Source organism: Lepidochelys kempii, chromosome 11 (assembly GCF_965140265.1).
Source record: "Lepidochelys kempii isolate rLepKem1 chromosome 11, rLepKem1.hap2, whole genome shotgun sequence".
NCBI lineage: Eukaryota > Metazoa > Chordata > Testudines > Cheloniidae > Lepidochelys > Lepidochelys kempii.
The window spans coordinates 47,737,996-47,756,054 of NC_133266.1; the positions used below are offsets into that span (position 1 = coordinate 47,737,996).

The window sequence follows — 18,059 nt, forward strand, 5'->3', positions numbered from 1 at the left end:
GCCGGGGACAGAACAGGAATGAAGTCTTAGAACTTAGTAAGTAATCTAGCTAGATATGTCTTAGATTATGATTTCTTTAAATGCTGAGGAAATTAGCTATGCTGAAAGGAATAGAATTTCTTGTCTTTGTGTCTTTTTGTAACTTAAGGTTTTGCCTAGAGGGATTCTCTATGTTTTGAATCTAATTACTTTGTAAGGTATTTACCGTCCTGATTTTACAGAGGTGATTCTTTTTACTTCTATTAAAATTCTTCTTTTCAGAAACCGAATGCTTTTTCATTGTTCTTAAGATCCAAGAGTATGGGTCTGTGGTCACCTATGCAAACTGGTGAGGATTTTTACCAAACCTTCCCCAGGAAGTGGGGTGCAAGGGTTGGGAGGATTTTGGGTGGAAAGACGTTTCCAAACAACTCTTTCCCAGAAACCCGGTTAGATGTTTGGTGGTGGCACCGAAAGTCCAAGGGCAAAGGGTAAAATAGTTTGTACCTTGGGGAAGTTTTAACCTAAGCTGGAACTTTTCATGCAGGTCCCCACATCTGTACCCTAGAGTTCAGAGTGGGGAAGGAACCTTGACGTGAAAGCTTATGCTCAAATAAATTTGTTAGTCTCTAAGGTGCTATAAGTACTCCTTTTCTTTTTGCGAATACAGACTAACACGGCTGCTACTCTGAAAAGTTAGTTATACTTGTAAATGTATGAAAATGGTGAAGGATTTTGCAGAAACTGAGTAAACGCAAAAAATATTTCTTTTCCTACATGTAGTTACCATTTTTAGTTTCTAATGGTATTTGAAAGCTTATTTAAAATATTTTGTAAAAATGAGAAACTTACAATATCAAAGAAGACTTGGCAAACATCAATAGTATTCAGCAGCTCACAAACATGGTCCTTACAAAAGAAAAATTCTTTATTTTAGTTTAGAGATCTTAAACAATTATGTTAGTATATACTGCCAAAGAAATAGAACACACTGAGTCTATAAAATACAAAACTAGAAAAGCAGCTATTTCATTATATACGATATACTACTGCAAAAATAGATTTGATAGGAGACTTATCTGATGACACATGAATTACTGCAACATCAATTCTCATAGTCATCTGAGTTGTATTTGCCATGCCTTACCTTAAATTCCATAACATCAACAAATGTGAAGTAATACAAAGCCAGATTCTTCAGAATCTCTGATTTTTCCTTCTGTAGCTGAGCAAGCTGTTGCTGTAAAAGAAACACAAATGCATGTATGCTGTTCTCACCAGATCATTAAAAAAAACTAGCTAGAAAAAAATGACAGCAATAAAATACCTGTGAGGCACAGATGAACCACTAAGCTTGCTATGCAAGAAAATATACGTTTTTCTAAGACTGAGGTTCTTTTGCATTCATTTGGGTTTTTTGTAGACATACAGTAATAGAAAACACCGAAGACTGACCACTTTAATAGCCACTGGCTATTATTAGTTTTAAGATTAAAGCCAAATTAGTACACATTAGTATTGAAGTCATTGTTTAGTGCAGCTAGAGACAAAATTGGGAAAATGTTAAGAAAGAAGTGTTATCATATGTGTAATTAGCAAAGGAACAACAGTAAATGAGCACAAGTCAGTATGACAAAAATAATGACAGATTACTTGAGGTGGGAGAAAAGGTGGCAGAATTTACAAGTTTTACTACAGAAAAAACAATATGCTTTTAAATTCTGAACTTACCAAAAAGAATATCCAGGCAAAGCCACGTTAAGCATGCAAAATAAAATGTAGATACAAACATAAAATACAGTAACGGTTCTTTGACCAGTTCTATATAAAACACAATACATTAAAACAAAAGCAACAAAAACAACAACAAAGAAATGAAAAAGAAGCAAAACACTAGCATTAGACACTGGTGGATAAATGGAAGAGGCAAATGTGAATACAAAGGCATAAAAGTAATTCGCATTAACTTTTTTTAAATTGAGACAATGACAGCTAGTTGTATTTTCAAAGAATATTTTTCACTGATTTCCAGGCTTTTCCAAATTAACTCTAGCAATGATCATAATAACTAAATAACTGTAGCTCACAAGAAGAACAGAAAATTTGTTGTCAGTTACTTAGCAGATGCTCTGTTCACCTATATTACAGCATTTCAGGGGGGGGGGGGGGGGGGAGACAGACAGACAGACATGTTTTGCTGCAATTCCATCCGATCTCAAACTAAGCAGGGTTTGAAGTTACCAAGGTATACAGTAGGTATCACTGCAAGTGGCATTGGTGATTCAGCAAATTACTTTTCCCTCTAACTCTACTGAACCAGTATCCCAATACTGCGTAAAGAAGATAAGATTAAGTACAGCTGGAGGTGCTATGGGGATGAGACAAACTATGGTCCTGGGAACCTCCGGAGTTATTGGAAATCCCATAGTGCTTTTTTGCATAAGAAGAGAAGCAGATGGCTGTTACATTCAGCATACAAAATTCCTTCTTCAGAACAGCTCTAAATCGTCATGGAAGCATTTGTTTCATTTCAGCAACAAATAAAGATGACTAATATGCCCTAGGACCCTTTGGGATGCTCTAGGCTATACTTAAAGCAAGATATTAAAAAGCACAAGATGACAAGAAATATGTACTCTAAATAGCTTAGAATACAATGGTAATAACTTTAATTTTCAAAACAGAAGCTTGAAAACAGCTAAAAAAGCACAGCTGATATTATGCAGCATCTTAGTCATTTACTTGGGTTTTCAGCACTCAGAAATGTGGGTGTAGTTCTTTCCACACCCGTGCAACCAAGTTTTTCCACTACTAATTTCTAAGCAGCTGCTGAAGAGCCATATTTAATGCCATCTTCAGTGTCAGTTTTGTAAATGTAGTTGATTTGCATAAACCTATAATGCTCATTTAGGAAGCTTTGAATATTTCTGCTTTCCAATAAATAGTATAGTTGTATACACTTTGGAGAGCAGAAACAGAGCAAGTTCAAAATTTCAGAAAGAACAATTTCAACCACAGATAATCATAATGGCTTCTTGACTGAAACACTACAAAAGATATTTCAAAATATTTTAAAATAGTTCAAAATATATAAACAAGGAGAGAGTATTTTTGAGGAACAGAGCATGTAAAGTAATAGACTATACTAGGGTTCAACAGTAAGAAGAAAAATGCAAGGATTTTAGTACAGAAGTTTTAACACAAAAAATTAAGAAAAAGTCACCTGCATCTATTACCTAAAGTTTTCATCTATCTGATGTACAATCATGTTGGACGAAGAGCTTTGAAGTAGTTAGCTACTGGCACAGATTTTAATGCTATCAAAGTAAGGTCAATGCTAAAAGTTTTTGGGAACTGAACCCCTTATTCTTTAGTAGCCATTCATGTTTTGATTGTCCACTTCGAAGTCTGATGGAACATTTGTGCTCCATGATTATGGAACTTTGTTCTACACTAGGAACTTCTTTTCGTGATAGTGTGATTCATCTTCCTATGCTAAATGACTAGCTAGTCATAGGAAAACATTTTCCTGACCTCTCTTTTTTCCCCTCCTACTTCAAGCAAGTGACTAACTAAGGACACAAAAATCACACTCTTCCTCTCCAAAATGCTTTCTTAGGGCACTAGATCAGCTGGACTGCTCCTATTAAGTCTCTGTGGTCAAATTAACAGATTTAAAATCCAGAAGGGAACATTATGATTATCTACTCTGACCTCCTGCTTAACAGGCCACAGAACTTCTCCCAGTAATTTCTGTAGGAAGACCCTAACTTCTGTTTATTATCTGCATTTCCGCAGCACCCAGAAATCCTCATCACAGACCAGGTCCACAACGTGCTGTACAAACACAGAAGAGACTGTTCCTGTCCCAAAGAACTTACAATCTGAGTATAAGACAAAAGACAACAGACTGATACAGACAAAGACGAGAGAGTACAAGGAACCAATGAGACTATATTGGTCAGCATGACAGACAGCGGTCTAAAGACACCAACAAGGGAACTATTTTCCAGTTTTTTAGTGGCATCACGGTAAAGGAGAGTTTTAAGGAGGAATTTCAAAGATGACAATACAGTAACTTAGTGGATGTTTACAGAGAGCTCCAAGCATGGCGGAAAAGCATTAAGATACTTGTCTGAAGATTTAACATGTGGGCAGTTGAGGCTGACATCATGAGCCAATTTGAGACAGGAGCCAATATTCTGATAGTGATCCAGGGTTGAGAGTTCAATCCTTGAGGGGGCCATTTAGGGATCTGGGGCAAAAATTGGGGATTGGTCCTGCTTTGAGCAGGGGGTTGGACTAGATGACCTCCTGAGGTCCCTTCCAACCCTGATATTCTATGATTCTAAGTTGCTCCAATGTTTAAATTACCCTCACGTTAAAAGTTTGTGCCTTTTCTAGTTTGAATTTGTCTAGCTTTAGCTTCCAACTATTGGAACTTGCTATGCCTCTTTCTGCTAGAATAAGCAGCCATCTACTATCAGAAATCCTTCCCACATAGGTGTGACAGATATGACCAACACAGGCATATACTTAAGACTATTGCATCGACTTTATAAATGTTATCTGCACCTTTGTGAGTTAGACAGAATTGTAACTCCATGGAGGAGGTTTGCTGAACTATAATCAGTGAGAGGCAATTACTGCAAACCCTGGGACCAGTATAAAAGTCTAATGAGGTACCATTAGGAGATTTGTGCACGTATTAGGTAAGACCAAGCCTGAGGGGAGTAAGAAAGGCTTCTGGTACAAAGGGCCAGCCTAAACTGACTGCATAGGCTTTTGATCAGAAAACTGACATGAACCTTTAACCAAGAGTGCACACTGCTGAAGGGTCTGAAGGACTTTGACACCTACCAGATCCCCAACATGGAAGATGGGTGACCTCTTGTAAGTTTAATATGTGTTTTGACTTTGTTTTATTATATGATTTCTGTAATGCTTTGGTCCTTAAATAAATTTGCTCTGTTTTTTGAAAGCTGTTGGTAAGCCACTATCATTGTCCCTGGAGAAACAGCAAAAATGCAGGTGCCGAGCTAGGTCAGATCTGTTGGGAAATACAGAGTGCATGGCAAGAGAAGGAGCAGGCTAAATCCCCAGTCTGGAGGGAGAGAGTCATGGGACTTTGCTTATACAGGCAATGCCTTGATACTTGAGACCTAAAGGGGGCAACCCTTGAGGAGACCACCATGGAGTCAAACGTGCAGTTACCCCAAAACTGTGACAGTAGGACTTAGACACCACAATTCAAATTACCTCTTAACCGCTGCAATCTTTTTAGTTTATCCAAGAGCTTTCTTAAGGCTCTCAAGTCGAAAATACAAAAGACATTTAATGAAGTAAAGGACATACCGGAAGTACGCAGAAGACATTTTCAGTGGAAGGCCCCATACCACCCAAGTTCTCCCCAGTTGATGCAAAACATCTATTCAACCAAACCTGTTTAGTAACTGTCAAATTATTTGGGGTAAGGTGGTATGCTCATGTTTTAGACATATGTTTCTGGATACCTGAACAGTTAGAATTACAGTGTTGACTATGCAGTGTAGCCACAGCCATGTAGGTTCCAGGATATCAGAGAGAAGGTAGGTTAGGTAGTATCTTTTATTGGACCACAGTGTCTGGAGTGGCTCACGTCCATGAGTGCTTACCTCTGGGCAGACACCCCAACCCCTGGTGGTATGTTCCATAGTAAGATTTCACCTAGCCGGTGACAAATGATAAATGACAAGTGATAAATGGCCACTTACACCAAAAATCACAAAACATTCAATTGTCTCTCTTGCCGACGGAAGTTGGTCCAATAAAAGATCTCTCATGCACCTTGTCTCTCTAGGGTTGGACTATGAAACAAACAAAATAGACATTTCTATACAGTACATATAAAATCAGAAATTGATTTTTAAAACACAAGTCCAAAATATTTTCATAACTATCTTTGGTAGTCATCCTCCCCTTTCCCCACTTCATACTTCTCTCCCCTATTTATGCTGGTCTACCACACAACAACAGATGAGAGAAAGGTAAAATGTTATGCTAAAACCACAAAAATTGGAAGAGGGGACCCTCCAAGACAAGGAAAAACTGAAATTAGATGTAGGTCACTTTTTAAAAAACTGACTAAATTTCAGAAGTTGATGAAATCTCTTTTTAAATACCCTTGTGTAAACAAAGCAGACAATATGTAAATCAGGTGCTAAACACAATTGCAAGTGAAGTCAAGATAGATGGGAACATAACACCATTAACTGAGCAAATAGTTAAACAGAATATAAAACTTTGATGATTTAGTGTAACATTTAAGTACAAGAAATGTATTTACTAACTACACTGAAATAAATTTCAGCTGCAAGAACTTTGCTATTCAACTGCAATGGCATAATGAACATTATAAGCACATTCTAATCCCAACAGTGACAGGCAATCTAGATAGCTGGCACCTAAGTAGAAATTAGTTCAGCTATCCAAGACTGATGCGTCGTCTTAGTACTGCAGAGGAAAAGCATTACAAATCATGGGTGGGGGTAGGATAACAATCATGTCACTTTAATCTGCAGCAAATTCGAAGTGCTACATCAATAGACTTTGGAATATCAATTCCAAGTCAATACTAATTTGGCACTTCAATCTACACAAGTTTATCCAAACCTAAGAAACAGAGACTATTTAGTTACATGTCTGAGGAAGAAATGATATGCCCCGGGACAGGGCTTCATCCTAGAAAAGGAGTTTTATCCCATGACCATTCCTGATGTAGTTGCAATTTATGTAGTACAATGCCAAGCTCTTTGCAGTTATAAGGCTGCAATGATCAGTCTGGGAAAGAGGGTTTCTCATAGCTGTGAGAGATACAACACTTCACAGAAAATGGGTAAAGAGAAGCAAGTTTTTGGTAAACTCAATGTTAATCCTTTTGACATTTTAAACCGCAATTGCTTCTTTCCTAGAGAGCAGCCTGTCCCAGCCTTTATGTTATATGTGCATATTGATTATTGTATTGTTTCCTCATGAGCAGGAAACTTTTCTTAAAAACAAAAAACAAAAACAAAAAAACCCACTTCTTGGAATTTGCCAGTATGTGAGGTAGCTAGGTAAGTTACACTCTGAGCCTCTCACCCATAACCCAATTTTTTTTAAATGATATTTGAATTACCGCTATATATGCTAAAGTACTGGAAAAATTTCACTAATTTCAAAATTTCCCTTTATGCATTGTGTCCCCTTCAGGGTATCTTAGTGGTAAATCTGAAAAGCAAATGGTTGGCTGAAGGGATACATATTATTCAGGTAAGTGCTTTGTACAAGAAAAGATGTGTTTATTAAAAGTATCTATACCTCAAGAAGTTCAGTTAACATAATGGCTACTTGGCAACTATACAACGTTGTTTTAAGTATTGCATTGAACATAAAAGCATGTAAATGGCTAGTCAGTACAGTGTGATAACGTCTTCAACTAAGTTAGATCTCTGGATGCCTTACGCTATGGCTTTGACCTCCTATCTCAGACTGATGATCACTGTTATTCAAACAGTAGATCATGAAGTGGAACAGAAGCTACATCTCTGGATGTCTTATGCTAGGGAGTTGGCCTTCTGTCTCGGACTGATCATTGTTATCAAACCAGTATGTCATGAAGTGGAACAGAAGAAAAGAGAATCACCTAGCTCAGCGGTTCTCAATCAGGGGTACACAGAGTTCTTCGGGGGGACATCAACTCACCTAGATATTTGCAACAAGCTACATAAAAAGCACTAGCAAAGTCAGTACGAACTAAAATTTCATACATTGACTTGTTTATACTGTTCTATATACTATTCACTGAAATGTAAGCACAATATTTATATTCCAATTGATTTATTTTATAATTATGTGGTAAAAATGAGAACCTAAGCCATTTTTCAGTAGTAGTAAGCTGTGACACTTTTGTATTTTTATATCTGATTGTGTAAGCAAGTAGTTTTTAAGTGAGGTGAAACTTGGGGGTACGCAAGACAAATCAGACTCCTGAAAGAGGTATAGTAGTGTGGAAAGGTTGAGAGCCACTGACCTAGCTGCCCAAACAACAGCATGTGCACTGAGATCTAAAACTGGAAGAAAAATCAGTAGTGGTGACAAAGGAAGTGTGACATCTTTCAATATTTTGCATCTGTTGTCAGAAATGGGTCTGTTCAAGGGATGGGGTCATTATTCCACTACTATAGTGTAACAAGAATATGAATGATATACATCAGTAATAGTTGGCATATTGAAATCCTGCTTACTTATTCAGATCAATATTTTTAACAGGTTTCAGGAACACTACATCTCAACTGTCTTAAATTACTGAATCAATTTAAATGATTAAAATGATTAAAAAGTTAAATTTAAAGCTTACCTAAACACATGGTAACTACCATTTTGAAGAAGAGAAACTATAGCAACATTTTTAGCACCCACTCACACACTCTTTGCCCCGAAATAATATATATATACACACACACAATCCCATCAGGTTATATTCCACAAATTTCAAGAAAGTGGCCCTATGCCAATCAGGCTGTAAATCTTTTCTTGCTTGTCCTTGAATCTAAAATAACTCTACCCTGTGGTTCTGGTAAGCCCCGCCCCCTCTACTGTGTTATGTAAGAAGGGTAAAGGCAGAGGAACAGCAGAAGCAAGCTGTGAAATTGCCTTCTAGGAAGTTAGGTGTGTGCCAAGAACGATTAACTTCATTTTCCACTCATACAAGATGGCTGCAAAGACATATGCTCACAGCTATTTAAAGTCATAGGAACCATTGAAAATTACACAGGTATTTCTATCCTTGGCATTTCTAATATATCAATTAAATAAAGTTGTGTAACAGTTTACTAAGCTGCTCACTTCATTAGTTACTGGATAAAGTCTCAATGCATATTGAAATAAGGACACTCTCTCTATAAAAGACTTTCCAATATAATCAATAGGAAACTGCTTTCCAGTGAGTACTGTTACCAACTTCGAGATCCCTTCAATTTCCTCAATTTGAGAAACAATGTGAAAGATGTCAGTACTTATAAGGATTTCCCCTATGCAGTTTAGCAGAACAGCATGGAGACTGGATCCATTACACACAACCAGATACAGAATTAAAGGGATATCCTTGGAGGATCATTCAGATCCCACCTTGACTCCACAGGAACTTGGGGAGAAGCTATCAAAAGGAAGCTAAGCTTCAGTAGGTTCGTTTTCCAATGTCATCAGTTTGGTGGCAGGTCTTCAACCTGCACTAAGGGAGTAAAGAGGACAAGTAAAAATAAAGCCATAAACTGCCATGCTTTTGTGGGGGGGTGGGGTGGGGGTGGGGGTTGTAAAAATATACAGGGCTAACTTTAAAAAAAAATAGTTCCCGCATTTAAACACCCAAGTTGCCGAGTGCTGAGCTCTTTCGAAAATCTGGCCCAAGAAGACCTCACCCCACTACAGTGGAATTTTGCTTTTGAATTCAATGCAGCCAGGATTTCACCTGAAGGTCTATCTACTCCAACGAACTTTTAAAATATTTGTAATTTCAGTCAAGACACAGGAAAACAGAAATACTGAATAAAATTCAATCAGAAAATGGCATTAGTTATCAGCTTGATATACAACAGCAGTTAAAGTAAGTAAGATAGGCTTGTTTATAAAAGAGACTACTGACACACCCGACAGTATACTCCAATACGTGAAAAATCATGACGACTGGTTATGGCTCTAACATCTAGAGACTCAAGAGTATGAATTTGCTTGTTCAGATCAAATGCAACAAGTAAGGTTCCCAATCCTACATCAGGTCCTGTATAACTGTCATTCTTGCATGGCTTTGGAGAGGTACAGTAATTCCTGTATTAGGTTCTCCCTCACACATCACTAACTGGGCAGTCATTTGAAGCTTCTCACCACCCGAACAATTTACTTATATTTCCACTAGGAAACTGTAGTGTCATATATGCAGGCTAGCCTAACTACCCACTGCTAGAGTTCGTAGTATATCATTACTGCCAGTCTTAAAAGGGACATCAAGTAGAAGGTCGATGAATTTTTAAAAAATAAGTTAAGACTAACATATGTTACACATACCTCAGACTCCCCATGCCAGTTAGGTTTTTTAATCATATTTCTTTTATCTGCTGCTGTGTAAAATTCCAACAGGATTCTGACCATAAAGGCAAAACTATTAGACTACTTGAAGATGCTGTCAAATTCCCACAAAATGTGGGAATAAAAAAATAATTCTCACTAATCTTTATTATCGTCTGTTATATACAAAAAAAGATGAAAAATGTTCAGGCAGAAGAACAATTTTATAATTGGTGTATCCTTTTAAAAAGCATGCCCAATAAGCATTATTTTTTCAGCAAACTAACAATAGCTTCCAAATATTGCCCAAGTCTGTCCAAGGATTTTGAGTCGTATCTTTGACCTTCATAGTACTGGATTAATTAGGTGTTTTTTTCTCATTCTAACTGTAGTCAATATAAAGTTGTTAACCCATACTGACATGGGTGATTAGCACTTAGTGATACCTGACAGTGTATGAATTATTTAACACAGCATGCCAAAAGTTGAAGTAAGTGGTAGGAAACCAGCAAATGAATAAAGAAGTTTCTGAACAAAAATGTAAACGTTATCAGTAGTCAAGTTAAAAAAATAAAGATTCACAACCATCTCAGCAGCTTCAAAAACTGTCAGTCTTATATTCAAGACATTCCCATCAAATAAAATTCTATCTAGTGAGATAGAAGAGCAGAACACTGAGTGAGACATTCTCAACGCTGCTAACTTTATCAAAACTTTGAAATGACAACAATTTAAGTCAGATTCCAGGCCTTTCAGCAGCTCTTCAGAAACCCTGTCTGTTCGTCTTTGACACCAAAAAATGGCAAAGATAATTCAGAGACTATGCCATTAAAAACAACTGAAAAGCAGACAAACTTGAATTGCAACCTTCTTATTCTATCCTTGCCTTCCTTACAGCACACAGTGAGGAATTCACTGCAGCCTTTCACCTTGGATCCACTAATCTAGAAAGACTAACTCTCATATCCACTTGATGCTGCAAATGAAGAAAGAGCAACAACTAAAGGATGAATTAAAAGAAGTAATGACACTGAAGTAAGGTGACTGGCTGAACATGAAAAATGACAAAGAAAAGAGTGTTTCCACTTACTGCTATTAATTCTGTGTCTAAAAAGAAAGGCATAGAATATTGTGTCCAAATAGCTGAAGATGCCAGAGAGACACATGCAAAGAAGAGAGATTATTTTTTTCATTGTGTAAGAAAATGCCAAAAGGTGAGTACAGGTTCCTATATTTCAAGCATTTCAAAGTGAAGATCTAGATATCTGTACCTAAAGCATGTTTCTAAAGGAGGCTGTATCACAGTTCACTGCATCAAGATGGTGGAAAAAAATGGAATTCAGAATCATGAGTTTTAAGACCCCATACTGCTGTTCATCTAGTTCAGCATCAATTGTGTATTTTTAGTACACTTCAACTGACTTGATTAAAACTTTACATATATTATGGTAGGTACTGAAAATGAGAACAAGTTGGTAAGCGATTAGTATCTAAGGACAGACAGAAAAAGTGGTAGGCCTTACTAGTTACTGGACTGAGTATCAAATTCTTAAGTTTTACTGAGAAATATATGCTATTTATTTTGAATTGTGTGAATAAACATATTGCACAGTGAATCAAATTATATGATTCAGGATTCATATTGTATTTGTTTAATGAAATATGTGGGTTTTTCAATTTCTCATTTTGTCTTTAATCTGAATTACAGGAATGGGTGGGTGAGGTTCTTTGCCCTGCAATGCGTAAGAGGTCACACTAGATGGTCATGGTGGTCTGTTCTGGTCTTAAAGTCTAGGAGTCTAAAAGTGGGTTTTTTCTCAGATTGTGAAAACAAAACCACCAACATGAACTGAATGCTCATGATTTTCTGAGCACTCAAACCTGCTCAGCTGGCAATTTCATCTGCTGACAGACAATAGCTGTATCAAATTCAAAGGTCTGGATGCACTGCTCTGAGCAGTGGTAATTGCTACACTTGAAACTGGAAAAATTCAAGTCTCTACGAAAAACTGGTAGGAACTCTTATTACATATGTTAAGATCACGTAACTGTTGTCCCTCTAGTAATGCTCAATAGTGTTTTACTTAATGGTGTTTCTGTGCCAGTGAACTCCTTGTCCCTTGCGGGTCTCTGAACATCTGCTTCCTTAGCAGAGAAGCTCGTCAGTGTGCTCTGCGACTGTAATGTCCACTGGCCCTTGAGTTGGGAGGAGTGGGAGAGAGGACGAGGAAGGAGGGAAATCTGGCCCCTTCCTGCTTCTCACTGAGTCAGACATTCTTAAATTTTGAAGAGGTTTCATTTGTGAACAAAAAATAGCTTCTTCAAAATAAGGGATGCATTGCATCCATCATGGAGACTTGATTTTGGCCTCCTTAGGTCCGTGTCTTTATGGTAAAAACTGCCTTTCTGCGCCTCTGAAGTTTCTGTATCACACAGATGTGAAAATATCAATTAAAAACTCACTTCATAGCCTCCAAAATTAATTGTAGATCGGTAACTGCCTGGTGTTCTGCCATAGAGGCAGAACTTCTGAAGGTGAGAAAAAGTACAAACTACTACTAGAGCAAGAATTAAATGTCCTTAAGCTCTAGACTACAGATTCATCTTTAGAAGACGTGTGGAGTGTATATTATAAATAATGTAATTTTCTTTCAGGGATATTGAGAAAAGGATGCATAATTTATTTTCTCCATATACAGCCATGAACCTCACCCTAAAATCATTAGAGATTGTCACAAAATGGAAAGTCAACAAGTTCAGATTTTTTACAAAACTGTGCTTGTTAAAATATTTCAACCTGCTCTAATCTACATATTTGATCTTCAGAGAATCAACTTCTTAAGAATGTAACACTATCTAAAATCTAATCCAAATATACCCAGGTATGACAATCCACAGAGGCTATTTGCAAGAGTGTTTTAACTGAAGTTCATTTCTTGTGCTCAATACCTAGCAATGTGCCATTTTATTTTTAATAGGAGATGAGCTGTAATAAAAAGTTGACAATTATAGAGGTTTCACTGGACCTGGTTTAAGAAAAGTGTAGGTATATTTTTACTTTTTACATAAGTCTAAGATATTTTTATGTTACTGAAAGACAAAAATTCAATACATGAAGATAAACAATCTTAAGAATTGTAAATAATGCAAACATATTCAAGAATACAAAAGAATGCATTGTTGTGCTTAAATAAAAGTTCCCTTATTTAAAAAGAAAATGCACTTTTATCGGTTGTTATTGGCTTTGCTGGAGATATTACTTGGGACCACTAGCTACTGTTAGTACAAACAATAAAAAATAAGAACTAGATGCAGCTTAAGGCTGCCAAAATGGAAACTGCAGAAATAGGAGAACGCTCAAAGTGAGCCTAAATAATTGTCTTGAAAATGGGAGTTCTCAAGCAGCCGTGCAAATAGTTGCATACATGAAACATGCAAATCCATTACCTACCTCCCTTTCCACTTCTGGAAAGAAAAAAGCATATAAAGAAATCTTCCCCATGACTTTACAATTCTAAACAGTCACAGAGCAACCAATGTGTGTAGATCTTTCCACTCCTAACAGAAATCACAGCAATCTCATACAAGTCTCTCTAAAATGTTAGAAGCTAAATTCAGCAACACTGGTACAGGATCTAAAATATACTTCCTTGTATCAGCAAGCTCACTATATGTAAGCTTGGAGGGGGAAGAACCCTTCCTTTGGAAGAAAGCTGGGGTTCCTACTATTGCACTCAATAGGGATTTCTACTGTGTATGTCGAAACATCTTTAATTCACACAGGGACTGACCATACACATTCTACTAGCATGAGTATCCGTGCGGAGCAACTAAATTGTTAAAACTCCCTTCTGTCTTGGTTGTCTCAGTTGTGTTGGCCAGTCCTCTCTCATAAGTAAGGCTCGATTTAGTCCTGGGTACTTTTAGTAAAAGTCACGGACAGCTCACAAGCAATAAACAAAAATTCATGGCCATTGACTTGTCCATGATTTTTACTAAAAGTACCCATGACTAAATCTTTTTTTTTTCCTCTGGCAGGGGGAGGGGTGGCCACTGCTCAGGAAGTCCCTGGGGCCAGCCGCACTAGTTAAAGCAGGGAGAGCAAGTCTATTGCAGTAAAAAATAAACCTAGAAGTATAGGTTAATATATTCTTTTCTTTCCCTGTTTAGACAAACAAAGGCATTGTCACACTAGTTGGACCAACAGTCCATCTAGACAGGTAATCTGTCTCCAATAGTTGTCAGCAACAAGTCCTTTAGAAGAATGTGTAAAACCCCTACAAAGCAGAGTTATGCATCAAAAGGTTTAAGCAGACTGCATATTTACATAATCATTTGGGTTACTTACATTGTTGTTGCGTGTTTCTACAGCTGGAAACTTTCTGACTATGAATTTGACAGCAGATTCCAGGTTTTTGTCGATGAGATATGATGGTTTTGCTTTGGGGTCCCCACATGCCTACAAAAAAAAAGGGGGAGGGAAGTGAACTAAAAATACATTCATTCATCTTGCTAAAATTAAGTATTTGTAGCAAGTCTGCAGTCAGAAACTAGAAAGACTTATTGGGTTTTAGTGAGCAGGTGATAAAATGAGTAGGCAAAGTGCAGGGATTGTCACAGCTGGAATATGCAATGGGAGACAGTACAGAGATGCTCTTCTACTGAAAAAAATGCATGGAAGTTTCAAAGCAGTTAGTGCAGAACAGCAGTGATGGGAAAAAGCTCAATCCTAAAAGAAGAAAAAGATATTTTACTTCTATTCATGGTTTGAGGTAGGGTTGTATTCATCTGAAGCTAATAAACTGTTGGAAAATACAATCATATCATCATCTGTAGAGGAGAGTGCTGGGCATATTAAATGATTAGTGTAACCTATGTAAAGAAAAATAGGAAACAACCTGTATTTAAGTTTCTCTTTCATTGTATTCTGCAAGATAGTTCTCCCTCCTACAATTAAGCTACCAATATTTGCCTCATCTAAAGAAAAGGACTATTTCCAATAGTTAGGAGCATGTTAAATCTACTCGGATTGTAAATTAAATTTTAATTATTCCCTTGACCCTAAGCAAAATTACAGTACTGCTGTCAGCTGTACTTTAAAAACAGCACTTCAAAACAATTATACGAAATATAATACATGGTTCTTAAGTGAAAATGTGAACTCTAAAGTAACTGATTTGGCCACATCAGCAGTACAAAGTTCTCTGGGCAACCAACTAATCAACCACCTTCATCAGATGATGGTGATCCTTGTAAACCTAAATGAATGTTTCTTTAGAAACTTACTACTATAAACTTCAGTGACAAAAACTGGATAGAGACCACTGAGTAATGCTGTACTGTTTAAGTGTGTGAGAAGTGTAATTAAAGGAGTGTTATCTACAAGACAAAATATTGTGCTCAAACTGTACTTCCATTCAAATATTTACAGTTTAATATTAATATTAATTAATCCATAGGGATTTATACCACATCTGTGTCTCATGCAAACTAAATCACATGCTATGTGCTTCTACACAAGATAGCGACCTAGGATGATAGCTCATTTTAATACATTTCCATATTGATTTCTATGGCTGTCGTGGGTTATAGAGACAGAAGTCATGGAGTATGAGACTGATCTGAAAGCGGGCAAGCGGGCAGAGGGAAGGTGAAAAGCTTTGCAAACCTTCCAAACTTGTCCTTGCTGGGAAAGCATTGTAACAAAGAGAGAAAAAATTACACATAAACAAAATATTCTCAAACTCTGGCATCATTACTTTTAAATGAATTAATGCACTTATCTATCTTCAACAAATTAAGGTTATGGCTATATTTAACATACTTTCTACTAGATTACCATTCTAAATACACACAAACTATTACATTATTCTGAGTGCAATACATGTTGCATCACCTTAGTTCCCACATATTCTTTCCAAACCGAGTTTGGGAAGGGAGTGGGGTTAACAAGAGACAGCACATGCAACTATAAAAACAGGAGAAAGACTGTCAGTTAATTTTACATACCTGAAAAAGAAACGGTAGCCAAGAATAAAAAAAAAAGTCATTATAGTATAATCCTAAAACTCCTGCTCATATTACAAACAGACTTTCTGGAAAACAACAGACTATGCCAATATATCTACACCTGAGCACCACAGCTGCTAGTTGTCCTGTGGAGAACAAATACAATACTAACCTTTCTTGAACTGTCACCTCGAACTCTCTACAATACTTCAAAAAGTAGTTACAATAAAACTAAAAAATTGAATGCCTATATTTTTAATTAGGAACAATACTTTTTGCTTCAATAGTCTCAGAAGCAAGCACTACAAGTAGAAATTTATTTAAGCATGTAGAGAAGCAGTCCATACTGTACACATCCTTTAGTTTTAAAGTTATTTTTCCATTTTCAAGAATGAAAGCTATTATATTACTGTAAGGCAAGAGAGTCAAGAAAGTAAAAAATCCAAGCTTTCAAATTTAGGATTCAAAACCTGAGAGGTTGTCATGGGTTCATCTGCATCTCAGTTTAATTTATGAGTTCTACTTTCAATCATTTCACATACATATTCTTTTTTTGTCTGAAGAGAGGGCCAGAGACTAAGGGGCAGGTTTTCACTACCCGCCAGATCGGTGCGTAGTGATAAATCCCTGAACGCGCTCCCCATCGACTCTGGAACTCCAGCTCCCAAGAGACGGAAGTGGAGTCGACAGGGGAGCGGCAGCGGTCGACTCGCAGCCATCCTCACGGCCAGGTAAGTCAACCTAAGATACACAACTTCAGTTACGTTATTCGCATAGCTGAAGTTGCATATCTTAAGTCAACCCACGCCCCCCAGCATAGACCAGGGCTAAGAGCCTTTTCTTCAGCTAGCGACCGAGATCTCCGATCCAAAGTTACAAAATACACAATACTAATATCAATTTTAAATTTAATAGATTCTGTAGAAAAAAATGTGTAGTCCTTTTACTCAGTGCTGTAACCTGAAAGTAACCTCAAAATTTCTCCTTATGCATACACTGCAGCTTAATCACATAATTTAGTGCCTGAACCAAAGCCCACCTAAAGCCAATTTCAAAACTCCCATTTACACCAATGGGCTTTGGATCTTACCATTAGCCTTTAAAAAATTCTTGTTGAAACCTTGAGGCAGAGGAGGGTAAATACCATTTTGTAATCCTGCTAGCAAGTATTTATTTGTTGATTCATCATCAAAATATATGAATTGTAAGCTTTTTTGGAAACATTTTGTTTAGAATTTTCAATATTTAATCTGTGGTTAGATACTCAAAAGAACTTTTCAAACCTGAGTGATTCCTTTGAAGACTAACAACAACTTTTTTAAAGGGCTTCAATTTCAAAGTTTTCCACATTTTCTTTCCAGAAGCTTGCCTTCACTTTCTGAAGAGAGGTACATGGGGTGCTTTGGTGAGGATGAGACACAATCTGTGATGTTCAGAAGAGGGTAGAACATAGCAGCTTTGAGAGCATTTCAACTACATCACTTGCTTGCTGAACACTTCAATGGGTAACAAGATATTTTATTCCTTACCTACCTTTTCCAATATTCCAGGGATCCGCCTGAAAGTCCACCTAAGAGCCCCAGCAGTTGATTTGGAGGTAGGAGACTGGCTGATGTGACTACTCCTTTGGCAGCTGCATAGCAGCCTAACAGCAGGTCCATCAACACTTAGCTGGCTGAGGGCCCATTTAGTGTCTGTACCAGCAGCACTTCCTCAGAAGCCCACCGGAAGGAAAGGGGAGGTATCAGAGAAGATTTCTAGGCCAGCTGGTGGGGAAACAGCTCTTATTTTTGGTGAAAAGTAACAGCAGATGCATTGGCCAGAAATATTGGCTAAGAAGGGATCAATACCAGCCAACAGTTCAGCCTAGACAGCCTCTACATATCAGTGAAATTAGCATGTATGTAAACTCCACTGATACTGCAGCTCACACACAAGTTGTGGAGACTGTGTATTGAGTCAGAAGATGCACTAGCTTCTTTACTAGTGCC

General features: G+C 37.3%; 1 protein-coding gene across 4 annotated transcripts in view; it reads right to left on the reverse strand.

Annotated features, from left to right (window-relative positions):
* Positions 1 to 18,059, reverse strand: part of NCKAP1 (NCK associated protein 1) — a 112,607-nt gene that overhangs the window by 73,386 nt on the left and 21,162 nt on the right. The window contains exons 2-5 of one of the 4 annotated variants that reach the window (XM_073306094.1): positions 15,728 to 15,745; positions 14,408 to 14,518; positions 1,127 to 1,213; positions 832 to 888 (exon numbers count right to left, since the gene is read on the reverse strand). In XM_073306094.1, the coding sequence (XP_073162195.1) occupies positions 832 to 888; positions 1,127 to 1,213; positions 14,408 to 14,518; positions 15,728 to 15,745 (273 nt within the window). Of the gene's footprint in view, positions 1 to 831; positions 889 to 1,126; positions 1,220 to 14,407; positions 14,519 to 15,727; positions 15,746 to 18,059 lie in introns of all 4 variants that reach the window. The other 3 variants (XM_073306093.1, XM_073306096.1, XM_073306095.1) reach the window with 3 other exon arrangements.